Here is a 27,385-nt window from a genome sequence, read left to right as displayed (position 1 = left end):
TATGCTTGTTTGATACTGCCAGACAGTTCTCATTAAGAATTAATACCTTGAAACAGGTAAAAACTATATTGTTTCAGTGACAAAAGCATGGATCTATCTTTTCTTCCCCTCTTCCCTTCCATTGTTATTGGTTTGGCCCACTCAATAGCAGGTATTCACTGTCTAAATTTCAAGGAGGGTTCTGCCAGCCATTTTAAGATGCAGAAGACCCAAATGCGGAAGGAACCCCTAAGTACAAGCGAGTTACATATTTTTTCAGTCTCAAGAACCAATGTAAACTGGGAAAATGTGGGAGGGTAAGAGATAGTTCAGATGGTGTATGTTATTTTCCACACAAGAACCCACCTGAAGAAGTTAAATAGGGTCAGGTGTGGGACCCAACCACCTCAAGTTCTGATACTTAAGAGACAGACAGACACAAATGAACCTTCTTGGATATTTCAGGTTTTATTATTTAATTTAGTTTTCTTGGAAAAAAAAGACAATAACCCCCCCTCCCGCCAAAACAAACCCAACCACAATAGAATTGCAGGGATAGTCTCTCTCCCCCCCCCTTTTTTTTTAAAGCCCACCACTATCCTACTCAGGGAGGTCTTGGCCTTTGCCCGCTGCAGAAAACAGGCTTCCAGTACGGACCAAGCCACAGTGTACACACTGCACACGCCCCCATCCCCAAAGACTCAGTTTCCTTTTGCTGAGCAGCAGTGTTTTGCTGCCTGGAAGGCAGGTCTCATGGCCTCATCTCTCCCAACAGCAAGCACCACTGTTGCCTCTTCCTCCTTACGGGCTAAGGTTGAAATGTAGGGGATAAAACAAAGACAAAACAAGGAGAGAACACACAAAAGGAAGGCACCTCAAAGTGTGATCCTTAGCCAAGGGCAGGGGCTGTCTTTGCTCCTACCCGTCCCCCAGCCACATGTACACCTTGCCTGGACAGGCTCTATGCACTTTTCCACTCCTACGCAGTGGCAGCAGCTTTTTGCCCTTAGGATCTGGTTATGGCAGCTGTGACCCGAACGGCCCAAACCAGTTTGGGCTGTTCCCAGCCTCCTCTTTTTACATAAGAATCAATGGACACCTGGCTTGGGCTGGCACAGAGTGAAGAGCTTTAGGAGTGATGCCACTAAGCTCCAGCTCTGCCTACATAGGATTATTCGTTATTTTAAAGGCAAGACAATCTGTTTTTAGTGTCATGCTTCCTGTACAGCATTTTCGTGGATCTGGGGCCCAGTGGAAGAAAGCAGTAGGGGCTAGTGTTACCAAATAGGGGCTTAAAGGGTAAAAGGAAAAGAAATCAGAACAAAAATTAGATCTTTCTCTACATATATATAATATACATATAAACAGATGTGCATTAAGCCAGAAGTTGCTTTAGAATAGGGAGGGTCTATCTTGTATCATTGCCCATCCATGTGCACAATCTGGGAGAAGGTGCTAGAGCCTAGTGTGGAGAGTAGGTCTGAAAAGGGAGAACTGCAACTTTGATTTTCTATCACCAAGTGACCAGCTGGTGACCCTCAAAGAAAAGTGTTACTCTTTGAAGATACAGCTAATTGCTTTCCTATCTATGTGAACTGAGACATGACAGCTCTGGTTTCCATCTTTTCCCTCCATCCAATATGCTTTAGAAGTTTTCCTTGTCCTAGGGTTGCTATACAGGGTTTGGGGAGAAGAAAGAAGAAAACAACCCCTATGGCCAAAATGATAGGTCTTCCTGTTCCTCCACGACCACCTCTGGGCATAAATATAGTCAATAGGCTTGCTGCTTGCCATTGCCTATCTGAACATTGAAAAGGGGGTATAATTCATACAGCACCAGAAAGCTGGAAAGTAGGGCAGGTGTCAATCCATACATTCTCCTCTTCCTCCCCAAACTATAGTGCTGTGAGCAGAGCAATACTCTAGTGGTGAGGGAAACGGAAGATGCAGTCCTTTATGCCTATTTTTCCCTAGCCATCCAGGAATCCAGACACCAACTTCAGCTTCGTTCAGCTAAGGCAATCCAGCCAATCACCACTGCTGGATTCTGGTTTGGGTGACTGAGTCAAAAGAATTGATTAAGACAGACAAGTCAGTGAGAAAAGCACGAACCAAGAAGTCACATGATCAACTGCTTCCCTCCATTCTTCTTCCACTACCTCTTTCTTGGAGAAGTCCTGCTGCCTCGTGCTCAGAAGATATCAGGGCACATGCTCCAGTCCTGTTTCTCTTTGCTTTCCCAGTAGCCTCCCCTGTATACATGGGACACCTCTTTAGTGTCAGGATCCTTCTTCCGCTCAAACCACAATGCCTTGTAGGGATCGTATGGGGTTCCTGCATGTGGGAGGCAGCAGAGGAGAGGGGTAAGAGAATTTTCCAATTGATGAAAAAGGCATTAGACAGGCTATTTCTCCTGGGAATGCAACACTAAGATTTCCTCCTTAGGGAGTGGCCATAGTCTAAAGATAATCACATCTCCACACAAACAGCATCTCAGCTAGTAGGACTAGAAAAGACTTTGGCCCAATATGGAGGCAAAGCATTGCTAATGAGGAGCATACAACAGTGGACCAGGTGGACCAATGCCCAATTGTAAGTGTAAGGTAACTTCTTAAATTCCATTGACCTTTGGAAGAGGCCAATGGGACACTTCTTACCATCCTCTGTTGCCCTCATGGCCTCAGCTTCACGTTTTTTACGGGAAATGCGCTGCTTCTCCTCTAAGCGTTGCTTCTCTGCATTGGCCTCATCCCAGCGCCCATTCTCCATGAGTCTTTGGTCAGGCCGGAGTCTGCTGTCAGTGGGAGCGGTACCATTTTCTGGGGCATTGAGTGTCAAAGCCAACTCTGAGAAATAGTACATGTTCTCTGCATTCTTCCTGCACCAAAGGGGAAGAAAAATAATAGAAGCGGTAGCAAGGCTACAGCTTCCACCTCAGGACAAGTTCTCCTATAAATAGTAAGCGTTAGCTTGATCTCAGAGTAGTTGAAAGAAGACATATGCATATTCTAAAGTGGAATGGGCAACCTTTTCCACATGGATGGCCTTTTCAGGATGGGGAACTCTTGTTGGAGTTGTATGAGAGGGCAGATTCATAGGCAGGGCAATGACATGTACTCATTTTCTCTCTCCCACCCCTTTTGTCCCTCACATGATTGCTATTTTATTGTCACTATCAGCAGAAGTAACAGCTCTTGATTCTGGGAAGGTAGATGCATCACTCACCTGTTACTACTAACAAAGGGGAAACAATAATCTGTTGCTTACTGATCAACTCAGCAATGGGAAAATTTACAAAAAGAGCAGAAAAGGACAACGTGCAACATCTCATATGTGTTTTAATGCTTCTGAATCATCAGTGCCTTCCAGGCTTCAGAACATTTTTACCTGGATGTCCAGTTCTATGAGTATACCTACCCATAATTGACACTGGCATTTGAAATAAAAGTAGCTGTTATGGTACATTCAATTATGTGAATGCTGGCTGGTGAATAAGCCTTAAAGTGTAAGAGGGAAAAAAAAAAAGACGGAGGGTGGATTTTTCAGCGCTCTCCATTCTCTGATCTACAGCACTGCTAGTAGATCCCCCTTCCACGAACTTCATAATACTCCATCATTTATCTTAATGATTTCTTTTGCATGCATTTGTTGAATACATAAAACAGTAATTACACTGACTACAGTGGTGTGATCTAAATGCTATTACTATCTATTTCTCTTCCCTTCAACCAAAGTCAGCTGAACCCACATTCATATTAATACATCTTCCTCTCTAGTCAGAAGAGAAACTGTCTTCGCTTCCACAGCTCCCCGGGGGAGCCAAGCTCCTTCCATTACTCACGGGAGTGGGTTCCTCTTCCACAACACCACCCTGCTGTCCTCTGTTTCATGTGTTCTTAGACGGTTGTCACCACCATTCTCCAAGCTGGGATTCACCTTGAAACAGTCAATCTTCTCATCCCAGGTGCCCAACAATATAAAATGCACTTTTCCTGAAGGATCCAATACCTCTCCAGTGACCTGTTATCAGGAATTCAGGTGGATCATTGGGCACAGTTCTATTTTTGCTACTACCTTCTCAATAACATTATATAGGAATCCACATACAGGACAGAATGTGTTTGAACTGTCTCCAGACTCACACATAAGCTGAAAAACACTCATACCTACTGTTCTCCAGAGTACTGAGCAACTTTAACATACCAGGAGAAGAATGTGCTAGCCTAGCTGGCAAGAGGAGTGCTGTACATGGGGCCCTTATCTTTGATATAAGGCCCCTCTTGCTGTCATACAGACCCATCCTTGCTACCCTGCTTGAGAATAAATAGAGCATTGTATTTCTTACCTTTCTGGCCACATCTCTTGAGAAGTAACTATAAGGAACAAATTTGAGAATACACTTCTCACTGGTTTTGTGGTTCAGAATCTCAATTTCACCAGACTAGAAAGCAAAAAAGGAAGGGACAAAATCAAGCAGGCTCAATACTACCTATGAAGGTAGGTACTACCTAAAACAGTTGCACAATTGCGGTAGTGGTCATCAAAAGATGGAGAAACCAGTCTCCAAGGCCTTGGCTCCTAGTATTATGCTCCAATCATACATTTGACTGCAACATCATCCCACTGAAATATTGCCTTACTGTAACTCACCTGGTCTATCCATAATTTGCCCACAATTATGTTGTGTACTGTGGTGGTGACCTTTTTCCATGTATAATGATTGCCAGTTGCATGGAAGATACAATGGATGGTACCTAGAGATAGGAAGATTGTACACTTAAAATAGTTCCACAGTGATGAAGTCTTCTCGATAAGGTTTGGTGGAAAATATGTTCAGTGGATGAACTATTGGGTATGGACATGGAAGACCTGAATTCTTATCCTTTCTTGCTACTTATTATTTCCATGCACCCATTTTATGGGCCCTTGAAGTCTGCATATATTATAAATATCTCCAAGAGATATGCAGCAAAGATTAATGCACCAATGAATGCTGCACTTATGACAAATATTCAGTGTAGGGGCTTGCTATCTTGTGGCACAGCCTACATCTAACTTGGAAAAAACTGGAGACTCCAGATTTTGTATTAGTTGGGGAGCAAACATGGTTACTAGCTGTTAAATGGTTTTATTAGCCGACTGTGCCCTCCTAAAATAGCAGGCCACAATAGGGATAGTCAGTGACCAAGACTCACCAAGTGGCATGATTGAGAGGTATTTGCCACGGAACTTGCTGGTGATTTTAATCTCCTGCCGAAGGGTCCAACCATGTCTGGAATCAGCATGATGAGCAGCAGCTGGAGGATGGTGGCTCACCTAGTAGATATGACCAAAAAAAAAAAAAGGCATATTCAATCCTAGAAATGAAGTTTTCAGGGATATGCATCAGTAAAAAAAGGTAAAAACAGAGATTCCAGCAATGTATTTGCTAAGTCTTGCTTTCATATGAAAGTAAACTCCATTGACAGACAGACAGATAGAGAGATAATTTACCATATTTATAAGCTACCCCAATCAACTAGAACTCTGGGCAACGAACAACACAGCTGGCATACACAGTTAAATCAATACAAAGTCCAACCAAATAACAATAAACTGTACAAGAGGCACCAAGACAGAGTAGGGGCCATGTGCCTGCTGGAATAACATAGCTTTAACTTGCTTCCTAAATACAAGGAGGAAGAAGGCCATCCTCATTTCCATGAGTAAGGTCACCCAAAGAACAGGAACCACCACTGAGAAGGCCTGTCATTTGACTCACACCCCACACTATACAACACTGAAAGTGCCAGGAGAGCTGTCCTGGAATCATGAATCAGAAAAGGAACATGCTCTGCTTTTCACCTGTTCGCAGATGGAACGGTAGCCATTCTCTTCTAATCGGTCTAGCTCAAACGTTTCCCCTAAGAGAGGATTGAATGGCTTGCTGGTGCGGAAGACAGTAGTGGAGTAAGATGATACAGTAAAAGCAGCCACATAACAGAGCTGCTGCAAGGAGTTTTCACACTTGGCTGCCCGGTCCAACAAATCATGGTATTCCAGGTCCTCTGTGAGACGCTGCAGCATTGATAATGGCTCATTGAAATTAACCTGGAGGCAGAAGAGACAGGTTCTAAGCAGAAAATCCTTTCCAGGGACAAAGTATCTGATTCAAGGCTAGGTATACCAAGCATGCCACAAGTTGTGCCAAGACAGAAATTAAACAGTATGTTGCAGAGTGAAGTTTCCTCAATTATGCTCCTGGGGCTAGAGGTGGGTTGGCTTTCTACCTTTCTCCACACAGCATGGGGTTTTATTCAAAAACCAGATTAAAACCACTCACCGGCATGGGGATCTTGGAGAGCTCCTTGCCAATGCAATTCTTCATGATGCTCCATAAGTTCAGGCTATAATTTGGTTTGTGTGGAATTCGAGTTCTCTTCTCCTTCTTGGTATCCTCTCCCTGATGCTTATACTTTGGGAGAAAAAGACTACTATAGTTATAATCTTATGTGGAAGGGATAAGCTGCACAGCAACCCCTGAGAAATCTCCCTACGATTTCCACTTGACTTTGCCCAAAGTTTAGAAATAAAGTTACTCTAATGTCAAACACTAATGTCTAACATCTCAAGAGGAAGACAGTGATGCACACAAATGCTGCCTCTGGAGCAATAAGCTCTGCCAAATAGCAAAAATATGGGATGAGTGAAGCTGTGGTCAACATTAGTCTTGTTTTTTCGTCTTCAATAAGCTGTATCTCAAGTTATGCCATGAGGTTATGTTGAACTCCTTCAAGCTTACAGTAAAATGAGCAACCTAGATCACAGACAGGCAACATGATGCCTCTAGATATTTTTGACTATAATTCCTGTAATTTTTGCCACTAGCCATTTTGATTCAAACTGATGGAATTTGAGTCTCAAAACATCTGTAAGCTGTTAAGATTCCCTGGCTCTGATCTAGACCTTCAACCACACTTAAATCTTGATCACCCAATAGGATCTAATAAAAAGACACATGTCCTTCTCCCTCCCTTCAAACCAAAGAAGCAAACTACCTGCTCATCAAGACTGATGTCACTGCTGGCACCACTGATGTTGCTGCCTGTTCGTCTAAAGGAGTTAGAAAGACACACCATAAGGAAGGAGAAACTAGGATACTCCAGCTGAGATGTTCTCCTGGCCAAAAAAATTGTTCAAAAAGCAATGCAACAAAACACGTGGCAGAGCTACATTATGCTACTTAGTTTGCCAGAATTGGAAATCATGAAGAACACTGCCAAATATGAAACATCTATGATTCTTGTAGGCAATTAGGGCTAAAGAACTTTTTAAAGTCAGAAGGCAATATATAAGTACAGGTAGTCCCCAGTTTAAGAAAGAGTTCCGTTCCTAAGGTCTGTCCTTAAGTTGAATTTGTTTCGAACCATTGTATATTTAACTCAAATCATTGTGTATTTAACTCAAATTTTGCTACAGTAGGCTCCATTCTTAAATATGGGTTGTCCATAAACTGGGCATTCTTAACCTGTACTATACTACTCCAAATAACTATTATGAGATAGCATTGTGATTTAGTAATCTGTCAAATCTCCCAGTTTTACTTTCCCTAGTTAATTATCATTTGAAATACTTTATCAGCATACTATAACAAAAATGGAGAAACAGTAGTAAAAAAAATAGAACGTAATTCAGAAATGTGTATCAACTAATACAAAATGAACCAGCAAAAGTCACAAACAGCTGAAACATTAATACTAGCATCTAAACATTTAATTAATACTTACTGCTAACAGAATTAAAACATTATATACTTTAAGACAATAAAAGCCTGGGAGAATTTAAATGTCCCTATCCAGAGCAAAAAATCTGGGGGAGGTGGGCGGCATATAAATTTAATAATAAATAAAATAAAAAAACAGAAGCCTCTTGGGGAAAAGAACATTCCACAACTGGGTGGCCCTATCTAAGATGACATCCTGGGCTGATTGAAGGAAGACTCAGAGAAAGGCCTCCACTGACACAATACACTGAATACGAGTTAGCCAGTCCAAGGAGGGTTGTAGCTCGGTAACAGACCTGAACGATTCAGTGGTAATGATGCTGTCTCTGTCAACACAACTGATCACCACTTGTTTGGATGGAGGAACCACCTACTAATGCTGCTTATATCTTGACTGAATTGAGTTTCAGTTTATTATCTTCATGTAGTCCATTACTGCAGTCATTAGTGATCGGTTCCCCATACTAATGTGCATCTCCCTATCTCTGGATTATCTGGTTCTGTTATTTCACATAGACAGTGATCTGCGTGACAAGTGAAACAGAACTCTATGGGGCATCACAATATGAATCCACAGAGCTGAGACAAATGCCCCAGCACCACCTTTTAATAATAGTCACCCAGGGAAGTGTGGAGTAACTGCAATGCTATACAGGTAGTCCTCACTTAATAACCACTCATTCAGCAACTGAAGTTATGACGGTGCTGAAAGAGGAAACACAACTGGTCCTCGTAGTTGCAGCTGTCACAGTGCCCCACAGTCATGTGATTGCAATTCAGGCGCTTGGCAATTGACTCACAATTACAATAGTCACAGAGTCCCGTAGCCATGTGATCACCATTTGTGACCTTCACTGCTGGCTTCTGACAAACAAAGTCAATGGGGAAGCTGGCAGTAGGTTGCATATGGTGATCAGGTGACATTACACTTAACAACCGTGCAGGATTTGCTTAATGGCAGTAACCAGAACTGCCTCAACTGCTGTCATAAGTCAGTGTAGTCCCATCATGTCATGCTTTATGACCACATCACTTAGTGATGGAGTTGCTGGTCCCAATTACCGTCATTAAGCGAGGACTATCTGTACAGCCCCACCAAAATCAATCAGATCTATAGTCAATGGTATTAAAAGTCTCTGAGATAATACAATGAATCAGCGACATCACACTCCCTCTCTCTCTTCCCCAACAATAGTCATCTTACAAGGAAACCATGGTGATTTCTGTGGCAGAATCAGGTAAAAAAGCTGAATGAAACACTCTAGAATGCCTGGAATTGAGTGTTTCAATTGTTTTGCCACAATAACATGTAAGATCAGTGCTTATCAGGTTCTTATATACTCTTCCACTTAGATCTTGGAACCACAAGAATTGGTGGGGGAGTAACAGCAGTTTCTTCAACCTTTATGTATCTCCCCTTCCAGGTTTCTAGCCAAGAGAAATGAATGTGCTTTAGGCAAGAGAGAGGGAAAAAAAGATGAAAAGGGAAGGGGTCACAATTCAGCAGCTAAGCGTATGCAGCAAGTTTCAAGAATAACCATCTGTACAACTTTACATGCTTTCAGTTGAAGTTCTGACTTTGCGTTTTGTAGGAGAAAGCGTTTTGGTCACTGCAGATAACCATCAATATTGGGAGAAAGACTGGGAAAGTATAATTTTATTCATTTTCCTAAGACTTTTAGGGCATTCCATATAACTGATATCTTTCTTAGTTGTTTAGGGTTTCACAAGGCTCAGTCCTATCTCCCATATTATTTAACATTTATCTGAACTGATTGTGTGGAACGGTCTAGAGTTACTGAAATTGGTAACATCAGTTTTCTAACCACATAAAGCCAATTCTTCCTTTTCATTTCACCCAGGAGAGACAGAAATTTCACTGTATCTGAAATCAGGGATGGACTGATCAACAAAACTGAGCTTAACCCTTACGTCTATAGTGGGGATTCAATAAGCCAGCAAGAGAAATGCCTGCCCTAGAGAGCGTTACAGCTTGTAGGCATGCTCGGCATCTCAGGAACTTGCATAGTCATGCCTAGGTGACTTTCCATTAAATTACTGTAACACATTCTACATTATAACATGTTTCAGAAAGTTCAGATGGTATAAAATTTAGCTGTCCAAGTGCTAATGACATAAATTGATACTATAACGTTACAACTATTTTAAGAAACTGTAATAGCTATCGGTTTGTTCCTAGGCTTGAAAGTGTTAGCATGGACACTTAAAGCCACAAATAATCTGAACCCTTCATATGTCAAAAAGCTGCTAAGGGTAGAAGACCTGGGCTAGATGAGGCCAATGATGGATATTATATACTAGCAGTAAAATTGGTTCACGTAAAATTGAGCAATTTCATCATGACTCCACCATATTCTCTTGCCATCAGCTGTCCCCAATACATTTCCATTATTCCCTTGCAGAAAAGACACACTAACTTGAGAATTATGGGAGTTGATGTCCAGTATTTCTAAAGAGCACTAGATTGGTCTAAGGTGACATACACTCATTCTGTTCACTCTCTTTTCTCCCACATCTTAAGAGCTCAATAGTGAAGCAGTGATACTGTCTTTCTGTCTCTCACAAACACTTTTAAGGAAGATGGGGAACTTGTTTTATGTGTTGCGCTTTACTTACTGTGTTCTAATTGCTCACTTGTATTCCATGACAAGGGTCAAAAGGTAAGGGAAACATTTCCATGGATTTGGCATTCAAAATGCCAAAGGCTGAAGGGCTAGAAGCTCTCAACTGAACAGGGGATCACTCACTTGTGGCCCATGCTTTCAGGCATAGCGATGATCTCAGGAGCATCGAAGAACTCATTATCATCATCTTCATCACTCATATCACCCTTTGATGAGCAACACTGATCTGTAGAAAATTACATATCAATGTTACATTTCCTGAATTTAATTATCTGGGATTCTAGGATTTCAGCAGAGGATATATGATAAGAGACAGGCTGGAAGAACAGATAGCTAAGTTTTTGTCTCTGTCAACATGCCTTCTCTACTTGTCCCACCCAGTCAGGCAGAGAGGGCATGTTGCGGACCCTGTCAGCAAGAGAATGTCGGCTGGTGGGGCCCAGGAGAACAGCCTTCTCTCTTGTTGCCCTCACTCTTTGGAACATTCTCCCCCCAGAGGTGCAGCAGGCCTCTACCCTCCCAGCCTTCTGGAAAGGATTAAAAACCTGGCTCTGCCATCTTGCGTGGGGTGATAACAACCTTACCCAATCCTGGGGGTGGCTAGTGCCTCGATGATGCCCCCTGAGTGATTGCCAATTATTCTTGGATCTATTTATTTTCTATTTATTAATAGTAGATCACAATTTTGTAACTGTAATTGATTTTAACTGTTTTGTAAACCGCCCAGAGTCATTCAACGAGATGGGTGGTGACAAATTTGATATATAAATAAATTTTGATATATAAAGTTTGGCTTTTACCTTTAGATGAATCCATGCTGCCAGGTGCATTGGCTGGTAGGACTGTGGCCCCACGGAAAGCCCTTTCCAGGTGATTGTGTTGCTTAGCCAGCTGTTCTAGTGTCTCTTCCAACCGGATACGCTGGTCTCGCTCATACTGCAGAGATTTCTGCCATTTCTTGCTATGTGTCTGGGCCAGCATTAGGAAGTCTCGACAAGCCTTCAAAAGGATGGAAGGACAAAGATGTGGCAAAATCATTATGCTGCTTTAAATATCATTCTCCTCTTTTCTAAGGTAAAAGCCATGTGAAATCTCGCCATGCTATTCAGGCATCAATTCCTTTTTGCACTAATCCATCTCCTTCTAAAGGGTGTTACCTGAAACAGGTCACTTTGCTCTGCTTCATAATAGAACCAGCCCAGAACCAGCCCAGATCTTCTGTAGTTACTGTTGACCAACAAAAGGTCATTGTTTACCACTATAAGAGCATGTCTGTTGCTATTACTACTCTTCAAGTGGTAAACAATGACCTTTTGTTGGTCAACAGTAACTACAGAAGAGCTTACTTCTGCCCATTAGAATTTATTGGACCCAACAAATATTTAATAATTTCCCAACAATTTCAAAAATACTTGAACAGTTACACTCAAATATGCAAAAGCTAGAGTCATTTGGTTACCAAAATTCCAATCAAAATATTCTATATGGCTGCAAGGTCATTAATCACAAGCAGTAGGGGTGGAGGGGTGGGAGAAGGTTGCCTTCAAATTGCACATCTATTGAATATAAGACTATTTGCCCTCAGGGATTATACTTGAGTTTCACTCAGAATCAGGCATGGTTTCAAGTTTCTTTCTAGTTGATTCCAAAATGCAAAACAGAGCATTAGTTACACAATGAATAGGAAGAGGAAATGGAATATTAGTCAGCCACACTTCATGACAAGAACATGAAGACTAATATCGACAGAAGGGAAGAAGAAGTATAAAGAGTAGGAGAAAAGTAGGAGGAATAGAATATTACCTCCAGATAATATTCTACATTCAGAAACTTCAACAGAAGATTTTTATCCATGCACCTCAGAAAAGTGTTCTAATTTTAGTACTCCTGAATGTGAAATAGATTTTAAAAAGTTTCCTTTAAAAAAAAAGGAACACTAGGGCATTCGTCTATTTGAAAAAAGTATTCTGGATATCCGAGAATGGAGTTGCCAATGTACAGAATTTTAAACATCCAGTTAACAGAGAATATAATAAATTACGCATGGTATGGAGAAAATGGATAGAAAGAGGTATTTCTCTCTCTCACACACGATACTAAGATCATCTGATGAAACCAGTCACGAGCAATTCAAGACACGTAAAAAGAAGCACTTCTTCATACAGTATAAATTTAAACTATGAAATTCACTACCATAAAAACTAGTGATGGCGACCAAAGTAGATAGCTTTAAAATGGAATTAGACAAATCCAGAGAACATGGCTCTCAATGGGTGATGTATAATAGCTACACATTATCTTTCCCTACTGAGGCAGCAGGCCTCATAATACCAAATAGGGTGGAGGGGTGGGGGTGGAGAAACGAAGGAAAGGACTACTGAGCTCATGTCCTGCTATGGCAACAGGATGCTGGATGAGATGGATCTTTAGGATGATCCAGCAGCACTCTTCTTAAAAAAAAGCCAGCAATATGAACATACACGGATGCATTATTAATTTTTGTCAAAAGAAAGATGTTGCTTCCATGACATACTACACTTTGCTTCTAAACACATACCAAAGCAGTTCTCACCTTTTTATCTTCCCATTTGGAATCCACCTTGAGACTTTTTGCATATGAGGCCAACTACAACATTCCTAAAGGGCTAATTTTCATTCCATTCCTTGAGCAATTTTTGATGCATAAAACCATTTTGCAGTGAAAACACTCCACTGTAAAAATATTGTGATGTCACTCTTCAAAGAACAGAATCCTAGCCTTGTACTTAAGAACACACCTGGTAGCCACAGGCAACAAGAAATTCCATACAGGCCAATGACTGGGCTGGCAGAAGAGATATACATATAATTCTGTCCATCTGCTTGGAAGGTGAGGGTGGGGAAGGCTTTGATTTCTTCAGTGGCTAGTATGAAATCACAGGCTGATTACAATTGATTACATGCCATTAAGTTGTTGTCTACTCTTAGTGACCACATAGATTTTCTCCATGATGATCTGTCCCTAACCTGGTCCTTCAGCTCTTCCAATGGTGCACTCACTGCTACTGTAATTACTAACTTTTTAACCAGGGTAGTAAATAATTTTGCAAGCTGGTAAGGTTTGTGATTTTTGTAGTATGCTTTCAATAACAGAAGGTTTACCTAGAAGATTAACTTAATTATGGCAACTTCTACTTAAAGATTATTTCAACTTAAAATAATACCAAAGACTGTATCCACTTAACCAGGAAGAAGAAAACTTTTTTTTTTTAAATTACAGCTTCCTTTATTCAGATTTATAAATTAGAATGTTAGTTTTATAGGCATATATTCAATTCCCACTTTTAAATACACCTCCTATGCGCACATTTTTTTTCAGGGTAGTTTCTCGAAGAGTTACAACAGTGCCAAGGAGTGCTGAGGTTACCAACTCAGCTAACTGGACCATGAAACTGCTTTTCAGACATTAGTGGGGTTTGTTTAGCTCAACTGGTTATTTATATTTCCTTTAAGATAAGGGAGACTGCTGCATGATGAACGTTGCACAAAAATTTATCCCACAGTGTTCAGTGAGGCCAAGCCTCTTCAAGATTCTGATGACTCTGCCATTTCTTAACCTCCCCATCCTCCTTCAATTTTCAAGCCCTCATCTGATGGCAACAACCAGCAAACAGGGAACAAAGATGCAACTGTGCTGTAAACCCTAATGATAAAGGTCACTAAATCTCAACATTGCCCAACCTTAATATAATTCTTCTGAAGATCCTTTTCTCCATATTAATCTACTCATTTCTTCTGTTCATTCCCAGTATCAAAAAAACTGAACCTTTCCCTCTGATTGGAATTTGGTTTTAATGCCATTTTTAATTGACCATAGGATGGCCCCACTGAACAGCAAACATACAGGTTATTACAGGGGATTCAAGACAAGCAGGAATTGTGTGTGTACACTAGTACTCCCCCCTCCCACTCACCTAAAGACATTTACCAACATGTCAAAAGCCAAGGTACTTAAGAACCCAAAAGTGTAATAAAAAGAAAAGAACATGTCACTGTGGTGCTCTATCCTGGATGTAAGCCCCCCCGCTATTTAAGTAGCCAGAGTATTTGAGCTGGAGCATGCCTGATGGTTTTCTATTAGCTCCACAAGCAAAACCTGGAAAAAAACACTTACATTGATCATAGCATTGGAAGTGATGCGGAAAAGTGTGGCACGCTCATTGACTTGCTTGATCTTCTCATTGCTCTCAGCAGGTAGCTTCAGAGTCTCCAGTTCACTGAGGGAGCGCTGCAGAGCTGTTCCATGTTTGGCAATCAGGTCATTGCATGTGCTGAGATCCTCCACCTTGCTGGAGAGGGTACGCAAAGTATTCTGTAGTTCTGTCTTGTCCGTTTGGGATACAGATTCTTCATCTCCTGACTCATCTGTGAGGAATAAGCTGCAACTGTAGGAGCCCATTCTGAACCAAGCACATCTTCAAATTCTCTTTCCTTTCCAACATGGCCACTGTCTTTACAAGAACTTGTGGAGGTGGTCACATAATAAAGGGGGACAAACTTTCCAATCACCTCCATACAGGTACTTAACATTATAGGGGAAAATATACCTTACCAATGGAAGCAAAATAATTTCTAATCCTCAATAAACAAGCAAAGCAAGTCAAGGCAAGAATTATAAAAATAAGAAAAAGCAATGATAGAGCAGTAAAACAATAATAACCCAAAGTTAGCAACCATAAAAACAAAGGTGTTCAAAAAGCAGATGTTCAGGAAGCTCAACACTGCGAAAGAGCAAGGATCCTTGATTAGAGAAACACCTCTGAGTATCAGATGTTGGACATAAGCTACACGGAAAGAATATTACTTCTGTGCTCTATTTATGACTTTGAGAGTATATGACCAGGGCCTATCAAAGGCAGAATGGTGGATTAGTTGGACCTTTGATATCATTAAGCAAGGTAGTTCTTAAGCTCTTCTTTAAAAAACAGACACACCCCAGATCCCTAGAAAAAGTTGCATCACTCTTTTTTATCATTCTCTACAAATAGTGAGTCACAAACCAGAATGATAGTGAACTAACCCAATGGTGGGGGCAGGATGTGGATGTCTGCCACAAACAGTGAGCACAAATATTTAAGAGTAAAGCATGGATACACCGAGGAAGACAACAGGAGATTACCGTATTTGTTTGGCAAGATTGCAAATATATTACCCTCTACCCCCAAACAATGGCCACAAGAATTTGGAAGGCCAGGGAGTTCCAGGACCAGAGCTTGCAGTCTCCCACATTTTAAAATAAGGATAATAATCTGTCCAATTAATGGTTCTATTATTGCCTTTACTTAGACTACATGGAAAAACAAATAGTGGACTGAACATTCAACAGAGCTAAAGCAGAGCTAATATTGGCAACCTTCAAGGCCAACTCAAAAGATATTACTGGGCAGATGGCATTTTGCACTGAAAGCACTGAAAGCGTTACTCCATGAACATCTGCCAAATTCCTTGTTATTTTTCAGAGCCAAGTTCTTAACTCTCCATAAAAATGAAAGAATCATACAGGAGCTGGTGGCACATTTTTCAAGTGTTTTCACTTTCACAAAGAGCAAACAATTACAATCTAAAACTAGAGGCAAGTCAATGAAGAATGTACCCAGAGCATATCAGGTAAGGAACAAGTTTTAGAGATAACAAAATTTATACCTAGCACAATCATTTAAGGAACGGAGGGTCTATACCACAACCTCTTAATCACAAAGCTTCTATACTGGAGTAACCATTTGATACTGCCATTTGGGTATTTTACCTAATCAGTTATAAAAGACTCAAGCGGCATTAGGTGATCTACAAAATCAATTTGATGCTACTGATAGAAAATAAGAAGTCTAACTGGTCCTGAGGAACCTGATGCTTAAAAACAAAACCCCATTTTCCAGAAGCATAATGCTATATTCACAATAATTCAATGTGGCCTATTGCTTTGGTATGCCTTACACACAATTCAAAGGACACTGAGCAATTTGTCTGAGTAATAAATATTTGGTGTTTGGCAGAAAACCTTGCTTCAAGGAACTGGAAGCCTGAACAGTACAAACTGGAAGAACACTCTTAACTCCAGGCTTGGAATAGAATGGGAGATATTACCTACAGATATCTTAATTCTTAGTCATTCACATACATACATACATACATACATACATACATACATACATACACACACATATACACATACATACACACACACACACAATTATATGTATACATACACATATACATCATCCATCCATCCATCCATCCATCCATCCATCCATCCATCCATCCATCCGAGATATTAAAAATAATGGAGTAGGATGAAAAAGAAAAGGATTTGATGAGCCTCAGTTACTTTCCTTTGGCAACAGGGTCATAAATCATGCAAGTTCAAAACTGCTCATTACCCTGTTTTTCACATTACTTCTCTTAGACATTTCCTCCACAATATGTCTTTTACATTTCTGCCCCCTCCACATCCTGCTCTATTTCTGTTGCTCTTTACTTGTCTTTTACCTGATTCTGCCAGCATTTTGACTGCTTTCGCTTTGGCCAGTTCCAGGGCTGTGACCCATCGCTGCCGCTCAACTTCTGAGCTGGCCTTCAAGTGGTAGGTTTGTGCCCCTCCATTGGAAATAATGAAATTGCAGGAGTCCTCCACAGTGATGTTTGCTGTAGCCAAGTTGATGGTTCCACGGCAGGTGTGTCGCATCTCTGCTTTGGATCTGTGGGCAAGGTACATGGACAACACAGGAGGATGAAGTAGCAAAAGTATCATAAGTTTAATCTGAGACAAAAAAATAAGAGGAAAAGCTACTATGTTTCCTTCTGGGAAAATGTGACCAGCACTTCACTAGAGACATATAGCTTAATAGCAGCAGGCGTGAAACATTAAGTTGTATCTAACTGATGACGCTCAATTAATGGAAGGCTCTGTGATCTGGCAGAGACTTTTGTCAGCAAAATGGTGAGGGAGACAATTTTCCGCCCACCCATCCTGTAGTCACACTACATTATTTGCCATCCTTTTCTGAAAGTCACCAAATCAACAAAACTAGCTGGGTAGGATGAAGGAGAGGCTGCAAGACAAGAGGGAATCATGAAAACTCATTTCCCTCCATATTCAGTTGGTGGATGTCCTCACTGAATCAAAGTCACCCCGACACCAACAGAATACCACCCATTTCACTTAGTATATAAAATGAGTGGCTAATCTTTTGTGAGACCGGGTCACATTTAATTATTTCTGGCATGTTCAGGGTCGCAGCAAATGGGCAAAGTTACAAAGTGGGTGGAACTAGGATCCCTGGCAGCTGGGTTATTTATTTTTAAAACTGCGTTAAGCCTATTTTAGGCTTACATGATAGTTTTCATTCATTTCTACCTCAGTTCAGTGGTCAATGGAAAGAGGTTCCATGGAATACAAAAAAAAAAGAAGACTTGGGCTGCCTGATGCCCTTGGACTGTAAGTAATCTGCTACTGCTCCACAAGAAGGAACTTTAATGATTACAAATTGCTTAAGAATAGCTACCAGATGTTGTGATGTTCACAAAACTGAAAGAATAAGCTGCCAATCAAAAAGACGGGCTTCTAGTTCATGAAAAAGTGAGACCCTGGGTGGGAGCAGAATGTGAAAGCAGTTCTGTATATGAGTGTACATAGTTTAAATTACATGATTAGAAGTGGAATTCATCTGAGCTTCTAATTAACGGGCATGATAATGTTAATACCAGCTGTATTTCTTCCCCTCAGTATGTATATCTGGCCCTCTGATTTTCTAAGCATTCCTCCAACTCATTATTTGTACAGCAATGAATTTGTGAAGTTGATCAGTACTATTCACATTTTTCAAATGTGAAGTTGGGAATAAATACTAGCAACCTGATTTAAGACATGAATGTATGGCAGAGACAATTCAAATTTAAAGTAGTGGAGACTTTCTACCTATAAAGTCAGATGTAGAACAACTCTCTTTCGTTTGATAGTTCTACTGTAATAAAGGTATTGCCTAGCTGTACATTTTGGAATTTCCCCCCTCATGGACACACATTTGTTTTTAAAATGTTCCTGGACAGTAACCTTACAGGCAGTAATTATATGACTGTAATATCACTATACCCAACTAGTTCAAATATTCCTTATTCAAAAAGAAAAGGAACCACCACATTCTTCCCGATATACCTGTCCATAGAAAAGCAATGAGTCACATCACACCCTTCCAGACAGTGTGAAATGGTACTGCCTAGAAATAATGTGTTGGTAGACTCTTCATATCTTTGATCATACTAATTAGGTTCCCAAATTTCAGTCGTGTGATGCTCAGTCGCTCCAAAATTATTCAACTAGAATGAAGCATCTAATCTGTCTAATGCACCCTTTCTCAAAATGGTGCCTTCCAGAAATGTTGGCATTCCAATTTCCAAAATTTCTGGCTGCTATACTCCCTGGCCATTCTAGGAGTAACAATCCCAACCCATTGGAGGAAAACATGTTGGGAAAGGCTGGGTTAACTGTACAATGATTATATCTGGCATAAGAACTCTGGCCAAATAACAGTGAGAATTATGATTTTTGTGTGTGTGTGTGTGTGTTAAATCCAGAACTATGCACAAGATAGTATTAATATCTCTCACAGACAAAGTGCTAAACTTCCAAGAAAACATATCTATGTTTGTGGGGGTGCACATATGCAGGTACATCAATTTTTTTCTACTGGGCTGCAGCAAGTTTGTTCTATATATTCAGTATTGAATTATGTGTACACACTCACTTTAATCCAAACTTTTATACATAGGCTTTATTTGTTGCTCCATTTGAGCAGTTACAACATAAGCATAATTTGTTAAAATGTACAAAATGGCAATATTTAGTTAAAACATCTTTGGAAGTCTAGATATGAGCCAATAGCCCTAAGTACTTCAGAAGACTAGAACTGCCTCTAATACTAGAAGTTTAATGGGTTATGGTTATTAGAATACATTAATTTTTTGATTAATTCAACAAAATATTATTTCATATTTCATATTACCTACATATCTTTTAGGAAGAAATTGATTGGTTTATCTAATTTTGGAGATGGGATGCTCAAGATGCAGCATTGTTCATATGATATGGTTGGATGCTCAAATGACACCCTTTTAGACAGAAGTTATTTCACATATTAATTTTGTTCTCTGAATTGTATACTAATAGAAAGTAACAGGGAGAAAACAAAAATTAAGTACTGCATACTTTATGATAGCAAAAGAATATTGCAAGATTAGGAAAAACCCATTCTCCATCAATTTTACAATGGCCTAAAGAACATAGTTTTTGTTATATATTTGAACAAATATTTTATAGCTGGGAACTTCAACTAAGGTCTATTGAGAAGATGGGACTGCATATACTAGCTTACATGCTTAATTTCTGATTTTTATTCTGATTTTATTTTTTGTTGTTAAATACATGGATTTAAATCATAATAACATGAGATGAATACATACATAAAACTACTTTTCACTAGTAAAAGAATGACATTTTTTCCTTTTTGTATTTTTCTTTTTGCATATAAAATACTGTGTGAGTGTGCGTGTGTGTGTGTGTGTGTCTGTATGTGTATGTATATGTGTGTGTGTGTGTGTGTGTATGTATGTATGTATGTATGCATGAGCGGCTGGACAGTGTAGTGGTTAGAGCACCGCCCTTTGACGTGGGAGACCGGGTTCAAATTCTGGCTGGTACCTACCTTACCAGTAGGGGTTCTTGGGCAAAGACCCCCTAACGCTTCACCAGCCTACCTCAAATATGAGAATGACATGAACAAAGAGAGTCAAGCCAGCTTGGATGTCACCTGGATTAACAAGGTCTGCACCAGATGTTGGGGAACCAGGACAATCTGATGATAAGTGGGCTACTGGAACAAACAGTACATGGACGAGACCAGAGAACCTGGAATTGATGGAATGCTACTATAATAGTAGACCTAATGAGAAGGGATCTATGAAACATATGAGGAACTATGAATCGACAGTAAATCTATATCCAAACTAATTGAGAAACAACTAGTTACCCAACGCTTCAACATAGTGAAGACGAAGCTGCTCTTACAATTTGAGACAGACCAACTACACATTGCATCTTGGACTCAAGAAGACCTGGAAGACCAGCTGGATGTGCAGGAACACCTGAAGCAGGAACGTCACTGCCACCCCCTCCATTACAGAGCGCAGCAGCTGATATGAGGCATAAGATCATGGATACAGTTAGCTACAGTTAACCCTCAAGACCGATTACCAAGGTTCAGTAGAGAAGTGCCATCAGATAGTATGATAGAAGATGCCAAACAATCCCTACTACCACTATAACTCAAACCAATGAACTGATATGTGCTACAGCCACTGTAATCCTGGAGATGCTTGGCTACATGATCAAGAAGAACAGCAGTATATACCCCCCTGGAAAATGAGATTGGAGGCTAAGATCAAGGCAACTCGGGGAGAAGTTAGTCAGCTGGTGGAACTACCGAAGGGCATGGAGATTTAACATAAGATTGGGCTACTGAAAAAATACAGGCCTGACTCCATCTAAAGCCCTAGAGACTGCTAAACAAAGGCTCACAGCATTGGCTGCCAGACTAAGGAGATACACTTGAGAAGCAGAGACCAAGAAAATAAATGCCTTGTTCTCCAAAGAACCATCCAAGGTGTACTCCCAACTGGAATGCAACAACACAGTAACAGCAGAGCCACCAATAGCAGAAACTAAATAGTACTGAAAGAACATATGGGAGAAAGAGAAGACACATAACACCAGTGCAAAGTGGCTGCAGGACCTAAAAGCAGACCACAGCAATCTCCCAGAACAGGAACCAGTCATCATCACAGTAGCAGACATTCAACAGCAGGTAAAGAATATGAAGAACTGGATAGCACCTGGCCCAGACATGATCCACACCTACTGGCTAAAGAAACTAACAGCAATGCATGAATGCCTAGCAGCACAGATGAACCAGCTGCTAGCAGCAGGCTCCTACCCAGACTGGCTAACACAAGGAAGGACAGTGCTGATCATGAAAGACCCCAGTAAGGGAATAGCACCATCCAACTACCAGCCAAGGTACTTTCCCAGCACAGAAAATTGTCTCAAGATTCCCTAAAAAGTTTTTTAAAAGGAAGCAATTACACCTCTTCCTCAAAATGTATACTGTAATGCATGTAATCACAAAACCCAGGAATTAAGAAATTAAAATATTGGGGGGGGGGGGTAGGGTGAGTGGATGGGAATTCCCAGCTCCAGATTGAAGGAAAGAGAATATCTGCTGTGGCCAAGAGTGAAACGGACTAAGCATACATAACTAACTGGTATCTCTCTAACAGAAATCAGTAACATATCCATAGTTATAAATATGTTTATGTGTGTTTGTGTGCATGTGTGTGCGTGCACACAGGTATGTGTATAGAAGGGACTATCTCTGATAGTAATTATCAGAGATGAAATCCAACACAATGAATAGGGACTAGTTTGGGGAAGCCTAGTCTAACATATATTATGCACCTCCCTCTATGTGTATATACATTGTCTACAAACACACATCTCCTTCCTGTACATATACTTTAACAAGAGTTCCAGAGCTAATCAGTATTTCACCAATGAGACCACAATATTTATGAGAGAGGCATCATTAGTCAACCAGATAATAATTCATTCCATTCCTTCGTCTCTCTCAATACTTCCTATGGACATGGCCATGCCTGCTTGCCTTCCAAGTTTGCAGAAATAACCAAGCACACATACCTTTGACACTCACCCAACTCCTCCCCACTCCTGCCTAAACAGAGAACAAAGTTCTCTTGTACTGACCTGGTGCCAGACAGAGCCATCTCTTTTCCACTGAAAGGAACAGAGGAACAGAGACTGCAATATACATAACCTGCTTTGAGGAGGGACACAGAGGCTACCAACAAGCATCACTACAAAGGCTATTGGCTTTCCACCTCCAGCCCCATCCTGAGTCTAGAGAGAAAATAACAAGGCATGTCTTCCTCTCAGCAAGCTCAGATCACAGGGAAATATGACCTTCTGTTGCCAGCTATTCTTATCCACCTGAGTCTAGTTACTTTATGAATAATAAAGAAACCCAGCTACAAGCTTGTGGTTAACAAGCGAGCTATATCTGCTGATTAAAGGTTGACACTTTCTAATCATGTTCCTTTCTACTGAAGCTACACATAACAGGAATTTATGTGAGGATACCAGGAACATACAGGGAAAAAACCTCCTGGAAGAAGGTACTGTAATGTCAAATCAGCTTCATACTATTGCCAAGCAAACTACATGAAATCATCAGGAGTCACAATCAGACACATTTTGGAGTTGAATGCTGAAAAAGTAGAATTGCTGGCTAGCCTAAATTTGGTTTGGAATCCGGTGAATATCAAAAATATAGGTATAAAAATGTTTATATAACCTAGATCCATAATTCCAAATCTTTGTCCTAAAGACCACACACCTTTCAACTCAGAAATTTTTCAGTTTAGAGATTAGATTTTTCCTTTGTTGCCTTTTTTCTCATGTAAGACTATTATGCAAGATCACTCATGTGAAAGTTAACTGCACAAGTCTATAAATATCTACTCAGATTTAAATCCTATTGAATCTAGTGGGACTTATTCCCAAGTGAATGGATATAAATTTGCAGATTTACATTGTGTTTCTCTTCACATTAACTTAGAAGCAATTCCCACTGAATCACATGAATTTATTTACAAATAAGCTTGCATATAGTCAGGTTTTAGAAATGTTCAGCAGCGTCTGTGACCAAATTCTTACACTCGCTGGAAATACTTCTCCTTGAGATGTATGGGGAATAATACCCCTGCTACTTCATTAGTAGTGCCATAAGTATTCATAACTGAAAACTGAACCTGTTGCACAGCTCAGATAGCTAGAGGCCCTCTAAACAGTACAGCATTATCTACCGAGTCCAGGATACACTTGTGGTTTAACATAAGAGGGATATCTCCTTAAATATATCTAGAAGGACACCTACAATGTGCAACATGGGTAATACATTGTATAACCCCAAATATTGAATATAAAGTCATACATATATAGATATAGATATATGGAAAAAGGCTTCAGATCAACATGCTTAACATATAATTATGGTAAGGATCAACTTATCTACTTCCATCAAATACAGATCTCCTTTAAATTATGCCATTTTTAAAGAGAAAAATATCCCCAAGATCAATTTCAACAACAAAAATTCTATTTTTAAAATTTCTTATCTATTTTGAGTTTCAGTTTTCAGATCAAATTTTCTCAGATACCTTTAGTTGCCTGGCCTAAGACTATTGCAGATCAACAGATTTACTACAGCCTCGTTGTCAGAGGAGATAAGAAATTCAACATGTATAATAGAACAGATGAGGGGCAGATGATTCCATCCCTTCTCTACTGTGGCCCACTTCATTTCAGTCTGCCTTTGAAGGTTTTCATCTATGTTACAACGTCTCCTTTATAAAATGTTTTTAAAAACAGAGTTCTGTGCTTGGCAATGGAGAAAGAATTGCTAGCCACTTGGCAGCTAATAAAAATATTATTTACAGATCAGTAATTTTGTGGGCCTATTTAGCAGACTGATTTATTATTGCAAATGTCTTCATGCATTATGCCCCAGATAAAACTGATGATGTGTAAGACTAGGTTGCAAATGGGACATAACATACAATTCAGTGGAAGAGAGCAGATACTTCAAGTGCTAGTTACTCTGCCATTTTGGGAAAGATAGTGGTAGCAACCCTTCTCTTTTTTGTGCAACAATAAAATTGTTAAGCAAACTCAGGACAAAAAGGGAAACTGGTCTCTCTTCTCAAAGGAAAACACCATAAGATTTTAGAATTCTTTAAACAAACTATAAACAAAGTAGAATAATATGTTTATCAATAAGCAAATAAAATCCTCTATCTCCAGAAATGCCCTATTGATTTATTGCAATAATCTCCTGTTTTATCATTTAATATAGGGGCAAAGTCAAGGTCAGAATGCTCCACCACATCCAATACTCTTTGCTTGTAGCACAGTAGGGCAGAGAATAGGATAGAGACATTTGCAATTCTCCATCTATTTTCTAGATTGCTTCCCCCTAATGGTTGACCTAAATTTTTCTCTGGAGTGGGAGGATCAGGTTTCTTTAGATTCTTAATCTGTCCTGTTTTGCCTCTAGACAGACACATTTCCTTTTGGTGCTTCTCAGATCAAAATGACCTCGGAGAGCAGATCCCTTGGAGCTGACAGGAGGGATCCAAAGTCAAATTTACTATTCTGAGGTCAGAATCCCCCATCTCTAACCTGAGGGACTTGGGAGAATCAAACGGTCTCTGGAACAGCAGACTACACCCTTCATTAAACTTTAATTTACAGAGAATTAAATTTACAGAGAAATGCACACAATCTGGTTATACAGTGGCACACAAGATTTGAAAGATAAAAACTTTATTGCTTGATTCATCTGCAGTGACATAAACTAATATTCATCTGAAATATATGGGAGGGGCAGGCAGAAAGACAACCCAGTACTAAAAGTTACAAAGGGCTCTTTAGAAAGACAAGCAATAAATACTAGTAGGCATTTGCTTCTGGATTAGCAGAAAAGGCTCAAGCTGAATGTCCTGAAGATAAATTAAGCACAGATGGCCACACAGTTTAAAGGAGAAGCATTTGAAATGGGATTGTGTCAAAAAGAAAAATCTAACAGCTTGGGATATTACATTTTTAATCCAGCCCTCTTCAAAGAAGTTGAGGGCAGCATACAAAAGCTTATCCTATCCCTTCACCTCAATTGTATTTAATTAATTTCTGTACTGCTCTTCTTCTTGGAGAAGCCTACAGCAGTTCATCCCCACAAAAACAAAAGTGTGTAGAAGGGGATAGTCTTAAATAAAACTAACACAATAACTCCAACGATTAAAGACAAGAAGTACAAAAATTAAAGTTAATTTACCAAAATAAGGCCACAACAGAAAAGCAAAAGAAGCAACAGGCCAACTTATAAGACAATTTGGTCCTGAAATAATTGTTTTCCCATATGTGCCTGCATGAACAAACATGCCTTTTAACTGATTTCAAAAGAAGATATTGTGGAGGCCAGCCAAACTTCTTTCAGGAGAGAATTCCATTACTGGGCTGCTGCTACTGAGAAGCCTGAAGTAGACTGGGTTGAAGATAATGATTTGCCTGGCACAGCCAACCATTAGTTTTATAGTTAAGCAAGAATGTGAACCTATGTCTTTGTCCAAAGTACATTATGCCACATCTACATTCCCAAAAGATCTGCAATGTGTGACATGCAGAGTTTGTGAATAACTTTCCTAAGCTACTAAAAGGAATTTCTCTCCTAACTTTGGTAACAACTACGCCAGAATAGTTATTTTCTCAGTAGCATGCCTGTACCCAATTGCTTGGACTTCTGGAGTGAGGGGACTTTAGTGCAACAACTGCCATATCTGGTCGATAACTCTTTATGGAACTTGCAATTTGCAACTGGCTTATAAAGGCCACCAAGGTGAATTAACTTTTCCTATTCTCTAATGACTCTAACATCAGCCATAGTGGACAACTGCCAACATGCTCCAGCAAAAAATATGAAGATTGACCTCTCAAAACACATCTGCCTGTGATGAAATGAAGGTGCTGTAAGAAAGGAAAAGAAAGGGGGTGATGGAAATAGAAAAAAAGAATACAAAATCCCCATAGCCTTCTCCAACTTAAGTGTGGCCTTACAGCACTGGCTAGATGTAATGGGATTTGCACATCTGGAAAGGGTGTTTGGCTGAGGAGTAAGCAGAGCCAAAGTAAGAAGAAATCGCTGAACTGCAACTACCGGCAGCCCCAACCAGCGCGTCCGACGGTGAGAGGTGTCAGATGTTGCCTTTCAACCGTTGCCCCGCTCTGCTCCACCCCCGAAACTTCTCAGGCAGTGGCTAGCTCAGGATACCGTCGTGCCACGTGGCAGGAAAATACAGGGCGCTCGCGAGCCTGCCGGTGGGGCGGAAACAGAGGGAGAGGACAGCACGCCAATCCGCGGAGGCAGAAGGGCAAGAGGGGAGCAGACCTTCGGCAGCCCCGGGCAGAGCCTACGAGGAAGGGGCAGAGCCAGCCCGGACTGGCGGAAGGGGGCTCAGCCTCACCTGTAGTAGCTGAGAAGCCCATTGCTCAGCACGAACCATCGCCGCTGATACCCTTTGATATAATTGGTCCATTTGAAAAGCCAGCCTTCCCGAGCCGCCCCGGAAGTGGAGCTCGTTGACCCGGAAGCGGAAGAAGAGCTCCCCCCTGGAGCGCCTGTCACCCCCCCTGGGGCCGGTCCCCCAGGGCCCAGTGTCCCTCCTCCGGCGTCACCTCTTCCGCCACTTGGCCCGGGCGATGGCAGCGGGGTCACAGAGCCAGGTCCGCAGGTTCCCCCTAGGCCGGAGGCTACGGGGGCCCCCGCTCCGCCAGGCGTCATCCCTGGGCCGGGTCCCGCTGCTCGCAATTCCGACATGGCACAGCTTAGAACCGCCGCCCTCGCAAGCCCAAGCCTAAACGCTGTCTGCTAACGGGAGCCGAGGAAGCGCCGGAGGCTGAGCACTTCCCTCCCTCCTTCCTTGCTTCGCCCTCACCCCCTACCCCCTTCCCCCTCCACCAATGGAACGCGCAGCGCCGTCACCAGCCCTCCCTATTCGTAGCGTCCTCCACTCCAGGGGCTGGAGCCCCGATTGGTACTCCCTCTGGCTACTGCTATTGGTTGCCCAAACCGGGGGGGCGGGACTCATCGGTAAAGTGATCAGTTCATGCGCTCTCCCAACTGTCTTGTTGGCTTTCTGTATTGCCGCTGTTATTGGCCGCCTCGTCTGTCTTCTTCTCTTTAGGAACCAGTAGGAAGCTCGGGGGAGGGGTCTACCATGATGTAATTGTAGATCGGGAACGCCTCGTTGGGTAGGTATGAATGGTATTTGGTTGCCCGCA

General features: G+C 41.0%; 1 protein-coding gene across 1 annotated transcript; it reads right to left on the bottom strand.

Moving 5' to 3' along the window:
* Positions 1-462: 462 nt before the first annotated feature.
* Positions 463-27,055, bottom strand: OSBP (oxysterol binding protein). Its single transcript, XM_007435500.4, has 14 exons — positions 26,569-27,055; positions 16,912-17,120; positions 14,540-14,790; positions 11,187-11,385; positions 10,510-10,612; positions 7,017-7,071; positions 6,302-6,433; positions 5,824-6,069; positions 5,175-5,295; positions 4,630-4,733; positions 4,325-4,420; positions 3,821-3,999; positions 2,637-2,857; positions 463-2,313 (listed from the first exon to the last, which is right to left on the bottom strand). The coding sequence occupies exons 1-14, from the start codon at positions 26,919-26,921 to the stop codon at positions 2,171-2,173; spliced, it is 2,412 nt and encodes an 803-aa protein (XP_007435562.1). The 5' UTR covers positions 26,922-27,055; the 3' UTR covers positions 463-2,170.
* Positions 27,056-27,385: the final 330 nt, after the last annotated feature.

This window comes from Python bivittatus, unplaced genomic scaffold, assembly GCF_059951505.1.
Source record: "Python bivittatus isolate LINGU-HERP-01145 unplaced genomic scaffold, Pbiv_v1 ctg000480_np1212, whole genome shotgun sequence".
NCBI lineage: Eukaryota > Metazoa > Chordata > Lepidosauria > Squamata > Pythonidae > Python > Python bivittatus.
This window is presented reverse-complemented; position numbering and strand designations above follow the sequence as displayed.

Bases quoted from the DNA above. Each gene is read 5' to 3' on its own strand.
- OSBP (XM_007435500.4), bottom strand. From the start codon at position 26,921: ATGTCGGAATTGCGAGCAGCGGGACCCGGCCCAGGGATGACGCCTGGC. The intron at 7,072-10,509 runs GTGAGTGATCCC...TAACTCCTTTAG, and splicing joins CCTGAAAGCATGGGCCACAA to ACGAACAGGCAGCAACATCA. The intron at 4,734-5,174 runs GTGAGTCTTGGT...TCCTATCTCTAG, and splicing joins CCTCTCAATCATGCCACTTG to GTACCATCCATTGTATCTTC.